The 15,059-nt window shown below is 40.4% G+C and overlaps 1 protein-coding gene across 4 annotated transcripts in view; it reads left to right on the forward strand.

Moving 5' to 3' along the window:
- The window catches only part of RALGAPB (Ral GTPase activating protein non-catalytic subunit beta), a 66,573-nt gene that overhangs the window by 6,622 nt on the left and 44,892 nt on the right, over positions 1-15,059 (forward strand). For all 4 annotated transcript variants that reach the window (XM_074920086.1, XM_074920087.1, XM_074920088.1 and 1 more), the window contains exons 2-9: positions 301-513; positions 1,186-1,388; positions 5,290-5,453; positions 6,081-6,267; positions 9,364-9,495; positions 10,646-10,824; positions 14,052-14,200; positions 14,317-14,533. In XM_074920086.1, coding sequence (XP_074776187.1) covers positions 331-513; positions 1,186-1,388; positions 5,290-5,453; positions 6,081-6,267; positions 9,364-9,495; positions 10,646-10,824; positions 14,052-14,200; positions 14,317-14,533 — 1,414 coding nt within the window. In that variant the 5' untranslated portion in view covers positions 301-330. The remainder of the gene's footprint in view (positions 1-300; positions 514-1,185; positions 1,389-5,289; positions 5,454-6,080; positions 6,268-9,363; positions 9,496-10,645; positions 10,825-14,051; positions 14,201-14,316; positions 14,534-15,059) is intronic.

Below are 15,059 nucleotides of genomic sequence, written 5' to 3' on the forward strand. Positions count from 1 at the left end.
ACTGAAACTTACTGTAATCTTTCTTTTCAAAAAAACCCAAGCTTGCAGCTGTAGTAAAAAAAACAAACAAAAAAACCCAAACAAACAAAAAAAACCCACAAAAAACCAAACAACCCAAAACCAAACATATTAAGGTTGAAAACCTGCTGTTGGGATCTCTTCCAGGTCTTCAAATATGACATGGACATGTGCGTCTTGAATTTACAAGGGTCTGTATCATGGCAAACAGCCCCGATTTTGATAACTCATGTCGTAGACATTTCTCCTAACTATATCTTTTTTTATTTCCTTGCCTCCCAGGTGTTATTTGGGTTGTGGCATAGAGGCACTATGTACTCAGAGTGGAGATCCTTGCATCTTGTCATTCAAAATGATCAGGGTAATACCAGTGTACTTCACAGCTATCCTGAAAACGTGGGGAGAGAAGTGGCAAATGCAGTGGTGCGTCCTCTTGGACAAGCTTTAATTACATCATCCGTTGGAAGTGAGAGTCTACTAAAAACAGACAAAGAAGTAAGTGCATTTCCTTAGAGATCATAGTTTCCTTCACACGAGAGTGGCAGCTTAATGATTTTTTTTTATATCCTCTTTTATTTTTCTCTCTTTAATAGTCCAAGTTTTATGAAGTGTGCTATATTTTTAGATTAGTAATCTACATAAGACTTCTATTAACAGTTAGTTTGTAGCAACAGTGTACTTAAACAGTTATTAATGGGTTATGATCTGAGCTACTGTATCAGGAAGTTCAGGCTAAAGTGAAAAAAAAAAAAAACAAAACCACCAACCAAGGGATTTAGCAGGTAACACCATAAAGTCTTTCTAATTATATTCACTTTTGAAGCAGCAGTATGTGACTCTAAAAAAAAGTCTTTGTATAGTACAAGTATTTACTAGAATTTTAAAATCTTCCATTATGTCAGCTATTGTGTCTTCTGAAGAGTTCTCTCTACAGGTTAGACTACAGAAATTCAGATTTAGAGTGATTTGCCATTTATCCATAATCTTTGTAATGTCATGATACACAAATTAATGACTTGGTGTTTTCTTTTTCTTGCAGTATATGTTAAGTAGAATTGCTCATACCACATAACTACTGTTATTTTGTTGAAGTAGAGCCAATGTGCTCTGACCATTGTTTAGTTGCTAATATTTACTTTTAATAACTTTTGCTTTGTGTTTGGTTAGGTAAAATGGACTATGGAGGTGGTTTGTTATGGACTGACCCTCCCTCTGGATGGCGATACTGTGAAATACTGTGTGGACGTATATACAGATTGGATTATGGCTCTTGTATTACCTAAGGACTCCATTCCTTTACCAGTTATTAAGGAACCAAACCTTTATGTTCAAAACATTCTCAGACATCTCCAAAACCTCTTTGTACCGAGGTGAGTGTTAAGGCTGGGACATAAGGGAAGCTTGGGAATTTGAAGCTGTAGTCAGCAGGTAACCTGTCAAAGAGGCCTGAGGAGATGTGGAGGCTCTTGATTAAAATAAGACTGCTGTTGTTGCAAAGTTAGGAGGAAGGTGCCTCTACAAACCTGTTTTGTAATTTTCAGTAGCAAATCGAGTTGTTGCTGTGTTGAGGTAATTAGAATTACAGATGGTTCACAGACTTGAGTGTTTACTGTTCTGAGAGCTTCAAGAACTGTCTCTATTAGGTGACTGGCAGCAGGGGGCAAGGTTAAATAGCATCACTGTGTAACCATGTGCTTGGTATTGTGCAAAGCAGATAATCTAAGAGCACATCATGGCAATCCTATGCTTTTTTTACCTAAGACTTGACCATTTCTGATGTGCTGGAGGATCTTGCAGTAAGTGGCTGCTCTGTGACTTCATCTTGTGGTCTGTTACAGTCAGCATAATTATGCCCCTTTCTTTCACTAGTAGTTTTGAAAGAATCCTGTGAAGAAGTGCTTGCTATCTGACAACCTGATGTTGCACGAGACGTCTTTGGATGATAATATCGAGATACACATGCTTCTAGGTCTTGGACAAAGTTATATTGTCAGAGTGCTCAAACATCAGACTTTGTTTATAGTTTGACAAGTTTACCTGCTACTGTTGAATACACGTGTTGGTTAAGTAATAGATTATTTAATGGTGCCCTGTGAAACAGTACTTTAAATATTAGCTACCTGAAATGACTTCAGCTCAATGTTTAGTATATGTCTGTAAGTACCCGATCATCTGCTTTTATCGGTATTAATAAAGTATCATTGCAAGTGGCCTTCAGAGTGCTCTGCTGTGCTTGGATCATTAACTTTACCTGAAGGCTTTGTTAGTAAAGAGCTTTGAATAATAACCTATACAAATTCAGATGAGGAGTTCATTGCCATTTATTGATTGCTTCAAAGTCTATAGAATCACAGAATCATCTAGGTTGGGAAGGACCTTGAAGATTATCCAGTCCAACCATTAACTAGCACTGACCATTCCCAGCTACACCAGATCCCTTGGCACTAGGTCAACTCTACTCTTAAACCGCTCTAGGGATGGGGACTCCTTCCCCTGCCTTGGGCAGCCCATTCCAACGCCCAACAACCTGTTCTGCAAAGAAATCCTTCCTCAGAGCCAGCCTGACCCTGCCCTGGCGCAGCTTGAGGCCATTCCCTCTGGGCCTGGCGCTGGTTCCTTGGTTCAAGAGACTCATCCCCCCTCTCTGCACCCTCCATTCAGGGAGCTGTAGAGGGTGATGAGGACTCCCCTCAGCCTCCTCTTCTCCAGACTAAACCCCCCCAGTTCCCTCAGCCGCTCCCCATCAGACCTGTGCTCCAGACCCTGCCCCAGCTCCGTTGCCCTTCTCTGGACACGCTCGAGTCATTCCATTCAATGGCCTTTTTGGGGTGAGGGGCCCAAAACTGAACCCACCCATCGAGGGGCAGCCTCACCAGTGCTGAGTACAGGAGTAAGATCCCTTCCCTGTCCCTGCTGGCCATGCCAGTGCTGACACAAGCCAGGATGCCATTGGCCTTCTTGGCCACCTGGGCACACTGCTGGCTCCTGTTCAGCCGGCTGTCAATCACACACACACACACACCACCCACCCCCCCCGGTCCCTCTCTGACCTAACCACCTAACCTTGTCACTGCTCTTAACTTGTAGTGAAAAAGGCACTTTAATTCCCATTGAAGGATGGTCAGGGCAACAACACAAATTTGAGGAAAGCATGCTGCTGGATTAGACTTCCACAGAAGGTTGTCTCTGAGCTTTAATACATGAAGTATAGAACCTACTGCCTGGGAACCTTTATTCCATTGGCACAGTAGAAAATGGATTCTTTGCTAGTCAGTTAAGTGGTTCTTGCTATGATCCCCTGACTGCTCTGACACCAGGAGCCCTGGCAGCAGGCAGTTCAGTAGTCCTGTTCCTAACGTGCTGTTGGCACAAGCTTCCATTCCACCCTTCTCTCCCAGCTTCATTGTTGGAGCTCGATGCAGGGTGGTGGACTGCACGTGATGGCTGTGGAACAAAATAATTAACATCCAGAGACAGGGAGGGCTGGAAAATCATTATTTTAAACACTTCCCTCTCTCCTGTCCCACAGTATAACTATTCTCTTGTTTCTCATTCAAAACCCTCTGAGATGTATCTGAAACACTGTTTTTTCATGGCTGCTGCTCTCAACATTTGATGTTCAAGTCCCTGCTCTGTTTTCAAGAAAAACCTTACAGTTCAAGTTTTGTCCTCCAGGGAGCTGTGTTCAGAATTCATGCCAGCAACAGGAAGACATTCTGTAGTGGAAATTAAATGCAGCACTGGGTTGTGTGCATCTTGCTTGAGTGAAAGCAAAGGTTCATATTCTTACGTGCATGTGGAGGGGAAGAGGAGAATAATTTCTGTTTCTAACCAATTGGTGCAGGTTACTGGTGCTGATGGGCTCATGTAGAATACTTATTCAGGAGCTCTTGTAGCAACCTGCATTGAACTATTCTCTAGAAAAATCTTCTGTTCTTGTGTGGAAAATACTAAGCCTTTATTATAAGCTTATGTCCTATGGATGGTTGTGATTAAAATAGCTTCCTTCCTCATCCTGGTTTCCTGGAAACGATTAGCAGTTGGTTTGTCTGCCTTAAAACTGGTGGCCCAGAGTTGTGAGAGTTTCTGGTCCTGAGGAGGATCTGTAGTTGAGGTGTGAAATATAGCAGCCTTAAGTGAGCAGTTTAACATAAATAGCATCTTGGGAACATGTATACATCGAATATAAAGCAGGTGTATAAATCAGTCTAGTTAGAGTGTTTGGTTGAATCAAATGTTTACATGCACAGTCCTTGAAATAGTGTGGTGGTGAAAAATAAGAACAGTGAAAGATGGGTGAATCAAGTTGCCTTTCCTCAGTCTGCTGGACTGACTAGAGAGGGTGCTTGCATTCTTCCTCCCAGCATTGACCTTCTATCAGTGATGAAATGAACACTTATTTTCTTGATGTATTTGAGCAGTCCCCAGGCAACCCCCAGGCTTTGCATCTCTAGCAACCCTACAATATTTAGGAAGCCTTGCGGATTACTTAAGCACTAGTGATAGTTACTGCTGTCAGATGAAGTTTCAGTGTCTCATACTCTTATTGGAAGCACAGAAGGAAAATCCGAGAACTCTCCCCCTGCATCCCCTCCCCAAGAGATTTGTCTTGTCCAAACTAACTCCTGGGAAGAGAGCTTGCTGCTTTGTGCTTCTTCTGCAGCACTGGATGTTGAGCGGCTCAGCAGTGACAGTGTGGAACTGGTTGTTACTATAGGGAAAACCTGGATAACATCAGCTTGTTCCCTTCCTTACTCAGCCCCTCTTCCTTTAGTCTGATTTTCCTATTTAATGACCCTCTTCTAGATATTTTTTTTTCCTAAACCCAAAGAATTTCAGGTAAGAGTTGGATCTACGTTTGGAAGCAAAAGGAGAACTAGGAAAAATTTAAATTAGTTTGCTAACAATATTTTCTCCTAAATTGCCACTCTTCTTCTGAATTACATATGTAACAATTAGCGATGTCTCAACTACATTCTCGTTGTTTGGTTTAAGATAAATTCATTTGGGATAATGGGTTTTGCTTCCTCCAGTTAGTGTTTATGGTGGTGAGTTCTGTGCCATGTAGAGAAGAATGTTACGGTACATCTTGCTAAGGCAGAGTTAGGGTGCTTCGAGACACAGGGTGCATAGAAGCATATTAGCTCATGTTCTTGGCCGTTGTTTAATAATATTGATGCTTCCTCTTGTAACTGCTCAAAGTTCAGATTATTGTATGCATCTCTTCATAGTTCTCGTTTAGAGACTCAAGTATTGTTTCTTCTCTTACAGGCCAGACCCAGGATCTAGCCAGATTAGATTGTGTTTGCAGGTTTTGAAAGCTGTCCAGAAACTGGCTCGTGAATCAACAATTATGGCAAGAGAAACCTGGGAGGTTTTGTTATTGTTTCTTCTTCAGATCAATGACACTCTTCTAGCAGCTCCAACTGTGCAAGGTTTGTGTTCAATCCATTTGATTCAATTACTGGAAAAACCTTTGGCTCTGCTTGATGTTGAGCTGCCAGGGGGATGGGAGGAAACCTGTTAAAAGCTCCTAGCAGCCACCAGAGCACAATGGCTCACTCTTAATTCTGCTACAATACTCCAAAATAAAGCATTGTTAGAAAAAAATGAATGATTTGGAGCTGAGTTCTCCTAAATATATTTTTGCAGAACAGTGACTCAGTACAGGAACAGTTCATGGTGAAGGGTTTCATACAATGTTGCTCCCTATTTGCTCTCTATGTGTCTTGCAGTATGGCCTGCCTACTGGAACATACTATCAGTTTATACCATTTTTTCATTTTAAAAAAGGCATCAATATAGATAGAGTGCAATAGAAGACAGCCTAAAATTAGTGAATTCCCAGTGTGCCTTAGTGACACATGTAAGTGGCTGGGCTTTATATATTATGTTTAGTCTTGTAAAAAAAGTTAATTGGCTGTAGGAAGCAATCAGGGATGAAACAGAAAAAAAATGAATTTAAGATATCTTTACACACTTAAACTGAAATCTTCTTGGGGATATATTTGAAATTACTTAATTGAATACTTACTGAAGGCATGCTTTGTTTCTGTTATAAGGTGGCATTGCTGAGAATCTGGCTGAAAAATTAATTGGTGTGTTGTTTGAGGTGTGGTTACTAGCTTGTACACGGTGCTTTCCAACACCACCTTACTGGAAAACTGCCAAAGAGATGGTGGCCAACTGGCGACATCACCCTGCAGTTGTTGAGCAGTGGAGCAAGGTCATCTGTGCCCTTACTTCCAGGTAGGAGTAATCCCGTGGAAATAAACCTGTATGTATGTGGATGATCAGCGTTATATATGTTTTCTCTGGAGTTGCTTATTTGTGGAATGCACAGCAATCCAAAAGTGAACAAGCTAAACAAAGTGAGACATCTTGCTAGTATCCTTGGCTTTTACTGTTTGTGTGTGTCTGTTGTGCAAGTGAGGATCTGAATTGGATTGTCTCTGTTATAATCTTAGCATCTCTCTGATATTTGGCATTTTACAGCATGTGTATATTAATCTCCATCACTGTGACTCTTCATCATGTCTTGTGAAGAATGAATCATGAGTAGTAGTGTAATAATATTATAGCCTGTATGTTTAACGCTGGTCACCACCAAAATTGTTAGGTGCTTGTTACTACTGCATGTGTCTGTATTTGAGGTGACTCTGGGACTCTGCCTCTCCGGCCCTGTGCAGCAGAAGCCGTGCTGTTGCTGCCTGGCGCTTGTGCCCTTGCAGCAGGGACATGATGAGCCGGGGTGGCTGGACGCTCTCCTCTGAGCGCTGGCTCTCTCCTCCAGGGTGCTGGAGGAGAGCTCTGCCAAGCCTTGCTGGGCATGGCAGGATCTGTGGGCTGTGAGAGAGGTTAGTGGTAGAGGCTGTAGTAGAAGGCCCTGAACAGCAAAGGGAGAGTCAGTACCCTTGATGTGGGGGTCTATGGTGTGAAGTCTTTGTGGGATAAATCCCAGCCTCTTGAATGAAAGAACTGAATTTAATATTGAGGAGCAGGAGTCTGGGTCTCTTCCTCCCTGCTCTCTTGAGCCATCAATAATAATTTATGTGAAAGTTCAAAAATGTATTAAAATTGCTGCACTGTGAGAAATTCAATAGTATGCTTTTCTATAAGGGTTTATTTTAACTGCAAGAACTTTTGATTTTGAATTACCTGTCAAAATTCCAAGCATGGATGGATTTTTCTATGTTATGCAGCTACTTGTGAAACCTGTGGAAAATAAAGCTGCCATACAAGTTTTCCATGTTTCCCAAACTATTTTTTTTAGCTATTTTTATCTTATTAGATGTAGCATTGCATAACAGAAAATATTTCATGATTCACTGATCTGAAAAGAACAGCTGTCTCAAAACATGCGTTGGTGTTCTGCTCCATGCACTATGCCCACACTTTATCTTCCACTGTTGACTAACAGTCTTAGTTCTGTTAATGCATAGTAATCCACAGGTTTACTGTAATGTTTTAGTGTGCTGTTCATTAATGTTGGTTTACACCTAATACATAAAAAGCTGAACTCCTGAGGCTAACTTTAAGTTCAGTGGTGTTTTAAGCTGCATTTTTAATACTTAAATGAAGCTCCAGCTTCAAACAGTTGTTTTAGTAAATGGTTGTCTGAATGGGGTTATTAGCAATAAGCTGAGAGTAAACTTCTCAACTTAAAACTCTACGGAAAATTATATTTGGAAATCTGTACACATATGAAGTGTTCATCTGTATCCATGGCTATGACTTCATAGCAGGACAAAGCTAGGGTCTTGTGTTGCTGTACCAATAGATACTATGTTTACACATCTAGAGTGCTATAAGTCTATTTTATTACAATTTATTTCTGTTTTCAGTCATTCTTGAAAATGTCCCAAATTTCAGTTAAGATTTGGCTATGCTCTTTGAAAAACTGATTGCTTGCAACTCATAAGGGCAGAACTGTGAAGTAGTGCAGAGTACTGCAGAACAGAGATGTGGGGCATGACTTTGCATGGGGTGTACCCAGACTCTTCTAGGTTTGTCAGAGCTAGGTAGTTCCTCAGCAAAAACCTACTGTGGGGTGATGCCTCTGGGGCACTAAATGTAGATGGGTGCTGGGGCATCAGTGTGATATATTGAAAGCAGTTACTGCCTGGTGCAGGTGTGTGTATTTGTGGCTTGCACCTGAAGAAGGCCTCATGTCCTAAAGCTCATTTGCTTTTCTATCTGAGCTAGTTACTATGACAGACTGTGATTCCAAACACACGTGGAACGTATTTTGCATTAGGTGGCTGCAAGTAGTGCCCAGCGCTGGGGGAAGTGGAAGATGGTAATTCAGTTCAGGAGTCAGCTGTAGACTTCAGCTATCCGCCCCATTTTCCTAGTTGTGATGACTTTATCCCCGTAAAACTATACAGCTTTAAGCAGGCAATTAATGGGACATTTCTTGTCCATTACCAGCAACTCTAAGCTTAGAAATAAGGGTATGATAAGCAAGAAATGTTGGTAAAAGTGAGTTTAGCTGAAGGAAAGATGGAAACTGATTTCTGGGTGGGCTAGGGTGTTGAGAAGGTGTGAATGATCTCTTCCATCCTTTTAGAGAACACCAGGCTTATGTTGATCGGAGAAACTGATCTGTAAATTTGCAAAGCTGGGGATGGAGGAGAGGCCAGATCAGACAGCAGTGGCCCAGTGAAGCTTGTTGGTTGGGTAGTCATAGCACTTCTAGAGAAAGATCCCCATTTATCCAAGTCATTATCCTCATGATATTGCACTGAAGCCCTCTGTGGGTTTGCTCTTCACTGTTCTTCAGCTTGCTGCTTCTGCAAAATGTAGTGCATCTTTTTTGAAGAGCTTGCTACTCTGGATTGTAAATCCTGTGCTGCTTGTGGGATGGCATTGAGTGTTGCTCAGTGTGCTGGCATAAATTGTAAGTCATCAGTAACTCTGAATTGAGACCTGTAACCTAATGTGGCTTGCTGGTGTCATTGGACACTTTAGCTAAAGAGCCTTGAGGGATAAGGGCTTAAATTCCTCCTCCTTTTTCCCCCTCCCCCGCCCCCCCTTCTTAAGTAACATCTGGTCAGTTATGTATGTGCCTGTGGTAATGACCCCCCGCACAGACAGTAGAGCTGCTGTGGGGTTGCCTTAACAGCTCTTTGATTTGGTTGGACCTTTGGACAGGCTCCAAGGTGTGTACCCTTCAAAGCTGTAAGAGGACTAAATTGTATAAAATGGGGATCTCTAGGAAAACTTGGAATGTTCTGACGTTGCTTGTGGGCTTACCTGTCAACTGCTGGTTCCTTTGAGGCTCAAATGACTTAAATTTTTGAGGAGTATTAACTGAATGACAGATCTGTCTGTCTTGCTTTCTAGATTGCTGCGTTTTACATATGGACCTTCATTTCCTCCATTTAAAATTCCCGATGAAGATGCTGGTCTGATTCCTCCTGAAATGGATAATGAGTGCATTGCACAAACTTGGTTTCGCTTTTTACATATGCTGAGGTATTGCAATTACAGCTGTTGTTCATATTCTTGCATCATTTCTATAAATTTGCATGACGTAAGAAAATTTTTTTCTAGAGATTGCTAAGATTAAGCATCTAAATAGAAAAAAGTGTAAGCAATTTGTGATACCAGTGCCCTGCATCAGTTCAGACCAAGGTTATGAGTGGGTTGTTCAACTTTGAATTCTTTGGCTCTTTGAGAATGTAAACTGGTTCATTTAATTAACAAGTTTTTAGCTATTTGGCAGTTTGAAGGATCTGAAAAAGAATATAATTTTGTTTCTCTGAGAGAGCAAACAGGAGAAGCAGAATGATAGCTGCAAGAGATGTATACTGCTACCACTTATTCTCCAGGTTAAATTTAACCTACAAAAGATTATTTTAAAAATTAATGTATTTGGTTTTGTGAAGAAAGTTATACAATTAATTTTAACGTCCTTACTCTTACTCCTTCCTTAAACACACAACAGAACCAAGTGGCATGGTTGGTTTTAAAGGTTCTTGGAAACAGCATTGCAATAATATTCTGAATGGCCAAAATATTAAACTTTTCATATAAAACATTATTTACTAATTAAAGCTAGATAAATTTTAGACTTAAAAGTAGATTTAAAATCTACTTTTTAACTAACTAAAAAAATCTTTTTTCATTTGTGATAACGTCACAAGCACTGTTCTCTTCAAATCTGGAATTGCTGTTACAGGTTTTGTATCCGTCAGGAAAAATAGCTCAAACTTTTACAACCTGCTCACCTTCTTGTCACTGTTTGCTAGCAATTCATTGCTTACCTTTTGAGAATAATTTTAACAATGTAAGGACCTCTTAAACTGAGTTTGAAAGACCTTGTAAGTAATTAATATTACTGCAATGGTGGCGTTATTCTATGAAGCGTATGCTCTGGTTCATTGGATCTTAATAAAATTAGTCACTGTATTTGGGGGATGTTTGAAATGAAGACAGTTAAGTACCTCCAACGCAGGAAGTGAAAAATGACTTCCTGTGATGGAGTGACAGCTAAAATCATACTGGTATTAGATGCTGTTTTGTAATGTGGTTTAAATGCCTTAAACTATTGTATCTTTAAGTATTTTTAAAGTCCTAACAGCTGTTCTTAAACTAAAATGTTTTTTTCTCTTTTTGTGTGCAGTAATCCTGTGGATTTGAGTAACCCAGCCATTATTAGTTCTACCCCCAAATTTCAGGAGCAGTTTCTGAATGTGAGTGGGATGACTCAAGAACTCAATCAGTACCCCTGCCTTAAACATCTGCCTCAAATATTCTTTCGTGCCATGCGTGGGATCAGCTGTTTGGTGGATGCATTCCTAGGTAATGCTTTTGTCTTACCTGTGGATAGCTAGGAATAGTAACTTAATAATTATTTTATACTCTCTAAATCTGTCTTCTCCATAAATAAAGCCATAACAATTTATCATTCGTAAGTATATCCTGGAATTGATAGGCAAGGGACATCAGGTCACTTTTAAATTACTATCTGTACACACAATAATAATATTTGAATGCCCAAAGTTGTAGATGGCCTTATTTCAAATGCAAAACAATTAAATAGATCTGAAGTCTAAAATAAAACCAGCCATCTCTTCCTCAAACAAGGTTTCTTTCTCTTTTTGTCTAATCAACAGTGCAAGTGTTATGCTTTAGCATGTTGTGAGCACTGCCCACTTTGTTTATAAACTTTGTGGCAGCAGCTGTATGCAATGCCTGTTTTTTATAAGGTACTGAATTTTGATTGTCATCTTCAGATCTTTATACTACAAGTTCCAGTTTCACTTAGTTTATGATTAGCAGGTGATTAGTACTGCTGAGAAAAAAAGCTGGGGTTCTTTGTGTCTGCTGGTAATGGAGTAGCTCAAATTTAGCTGAAAGGTAAATGTAAGCACTGGTTGCTAAGTTTTAAGTAACACTTCATGGCACCTAAAATCTAAAGTGTTATTCTTAGTATGCTCCAGGCTTATTAAGAATTCTTCAGAGAAAACGTGCTATTGTAAGCTCTGAAGAGCTGCCTGTCTCCTACTGGTTTTTTTGCTTAAATGTATGCAAACAAATGTTGTCATCTGCCAGAAGTGTGAGCTGATGTGAGACTGCAGAAGACTTGAGCAGATACATAAACTGTGTTTAGAAAAAAAATCTGCTCTGGAACTAGACTATCAGCTTTTTACATGTTGTTTGTCTCTTGGGGAAATCCTGGATGGTTTAGTTCTTTCAAGTCCTTAAGATCCTCCTGTCTCACTGAATTATAAGATCCTAGAAATACATTCTGTGTTCCTGTAAAAATATTGCAAGGAAAAGTTTTTATCAGTACTGAATTCCTCCCTGCAAAAAAGTTTTTGTCACTATAGATTTCACTTTTGTAGAAACAGCTTTGTTTAAAAAGTGATTTAAAAGAGCAAATGGCCATTTCTCTTACGCTATTAAGAGAAGTTATTAAGTTATTGAATCTTGAAACATGCTGTGTCCGATGTGTTCTTCTAGATGTCTTGCCACCAATTTTAAGGAATTTTAATGATTGCTTTTTACTAATACCAGATGTGAGATTTAAAATATTCGGTAGTCTGTTAAATAAGATCATAATTTATTAAAGAGGGATTATATATAGGCAACATATGGCTTAACCTTATGAAAACAGGCTCCTTGTGTTACTCTGTCAAACTCTATTTTCCTACCTGTGATAATAGGATTTGGCAGTCTGTGCTGAAACAATAACTTAAAAAAGAGTCTGACTGAGCATTGGTGGAAGGTGTTTCTTTGAAGTCTTCTACTGGCTACGTAAAATGAATTAAACTTTCTTTTTTAAAGCTGTTACGTTTTTCCTCGTTACATACTATACTTATTATATCCAAGGTTTTTGTGAAAGTGTGGTTAGTAATAAATTTGCAGTGAAGAAGATAGTTTGTAATGTAAGACTTGTGAGGGGGGCATCTTGCAGTAGAGGCAGAGGAGGAAGCTGAGCATCTCTTAGCTTTGCGCAGTGCGTGTGCCTCTGCTGGCATAGCTATTGCAGTGAATTCCTCTTGGACCTTAAAAATAGCCTGAGGTTCTTAGCTGAGACTTGTAACTCACTAAAGGTGTGGCAGGCTTTTTTGTTTTTTGTATCTGGCTGCCTGAGACTCTGTTCCCACTGGGGTGACAGTGATCACATAGACAGCTTCTTGTCTGGATGTGGTGGGGGTTGTGTGTGGTGGTATCTGGGTTTGAGATCTTCCACACTGGCCAGCCGTGGGGCGCTTCTGGGGACCCTGGCAGCTCAGACTCTTCTGTAATCATGCCAGGAGCGCTGCTGTCTACATGAGCTTTTGATAGGAAGTCGTATCAGAGACTTGAGACTTCTGAAGATCTCGTGTAGCGAGATGAAACGCCTAGGGTGATGATAGCCCACCTGGACTACGATGCACTTGTGCACAGGAGAGCTCTTGGTGAAATTAAATTCAGGCTGTAGGTGTGGATGTGAGAGTGTGCTCAGTCAGATGTTAGAGCTGTAGTAAGACCCCTTCTGCTACAGTTGATGGGAGATCTCATTGCCTTCTTCTCTAAGTGCCAAAGCACAAGGGTTTTTTTCTGGCCCTCCCTGATATTACCTACACGATGTGTGCGTTCGGCAAAGTACTGCATCCTCTTTTCAAAGAGCATACCAAACCAGTACATTTTGTAATGCATATTCTGCCCCCTTTATGGGGTGTAACACTAATGTTTTAGCAGGAGTTAGTTGTTCTATAATGTGTTACAAAAAGTATTTGAATGGTTTAATTAACATGGTCGAAACAATCTGTGTCAAATCTTCACGCACACTGCAATTCCACCATAATTTTTGGGGTGGAGTGTGAGAGTGGTGGTATTCATTGAAATGGGAAGAAGTGTTTGTCACTTCAGATTTTGCAAAGGGCTAGTTGCTTCTGAATCTGACTGGGAAGAGTGGCTTTATACACCACAAGTATTTCCCTGAAACTGGGTAAAGGCTGATCTAATCTCCTGCTGCTGCCAGAAAAACTAGAGCTTGCTCTGCTTGCATCTCTTGTACTGACTTAGTATTTGACTGTTCAGCAAGCTGACTCAGCTCACAAAACCAGCATAAAACTGCGTAGTGGATGGGTTTCATCGTAATTTAGTGAGCTAAATCTTTAGTGGCTTTGAAGGGTCAGACATCTTAGAGATGTCTCAGAATGGGACGTGGGAGGTATGGTTGGGAAAAAACTGCAAAGGTGAGAGGCATCTGAATTTTGGCAGGAGTGAGCTGTTAAATTGGCTTTGGTAAATGAACCTTACCCCTTTTCCTCTGCCTGCTTCTAGACTTTGTCCTCCCATGTGCCATTTCCCACATTCTTAAGGTGTTTTTTAATCATTTGCAGGGTTTTCTTTTGCTTGTGCATTTATTTCTGCTAATAGGAAAAGGGGAAAGATGTTTTTCTTACTACTGCTGTTCTGGGGGGCAGGGGGGAAAGCTAGTCTATTTACAGAAGGCCAGATGCTTACTAACTGGGCTGCCATGTAGGAGCCTATGGAATTCTTGCTGAAAGCTTGCTTTATTTCTTGATCTACAGGCATTTCACGACCCCGGTCAGATAGCGCACCACCCACGCCGGTAAATAGGCTGAGCATGCCCCAGAACACTGCGATCAACACCACTCCACCCCATAACCGAAGGCATCGGGCAGTGACTGTGAATAAAGCAACAATGAAAACCAGCACTGTAAGATTTCATATTCAGATTTTAAGTAGCTGACCCTTTTGATAAAGTAATTTAGATTAAAGTGTTTAGATAATTTCCTTACTTCTAGGAGCTGACCTGTTCTTCTGTTCAATTAGGTAACTACTGCACATACTTCAAAAGTGCAGCACCAACCCTCCTCTACTTCTCCACTCTCTAGCCCAAACCAGACAAGTTCTGAGCCACGGCCACTGCCGGCTCCTCGCAGGCCAAAGGTTAACAGCATCTTGAACCTCTTTGGATCGTGGTTATTTGATGCAGCATTTGTTCACTGTAAACTTCATAATGGAATAAACAGAGACAGCAGCATGACTGGTAAATATTACTGAAAAATGCATGTACGCTTTTCCTTGTTTCCTTGACATTTCCTACCTGCAAGATTGATATATGCATAATCAAAAAAAAAAATCTATTGCGGTTAACCCCTCCCAGCTGAGCCAGCACCTGTTACTAGTTGAGCAGGTGTTTGGGGGTTTAAAAATAATTTTTTAAAAAATCACTTTTTACTATTAAATACTCCCTTGCTCTAACAAGCATTGCAGTCCCAATTATGCTAGTGGGGAAAATTTTATTAACTGAAGGAAACAATGTGATGAGTCCACTTATTCAAGCAGATTTCATCTTAGGATGTCTGAGTAACAGCCACTGTTTATAGTGCCTCTTTAATGTTTGAAAAATTGTCAAAAATCACTGCAGATACTGCATGAAGTGGTACTTCTTGTTTTTGGAGAGTGTTATGAAAACAGAAGTCTTTAAAATAGCAAGTGAAGTTGCTGCCTTTCAGTGATGGTTGCTATGTGTTTCCATATATGGCTTAATACCTTGGTTGTCTTCAGTCCTT

Source organism: Athene noctua, chromosome 16 (assembly GCF_965140245.1).
Source record: "Athene noctua chromosome 16, bAthNoc1.hap1.1, whole genome shotgun sequence".
NCBI lineage: Eukaryota > Metazoa > Chordata > Aves > Strigiformes > Strigidae > Athene > Athene noctua.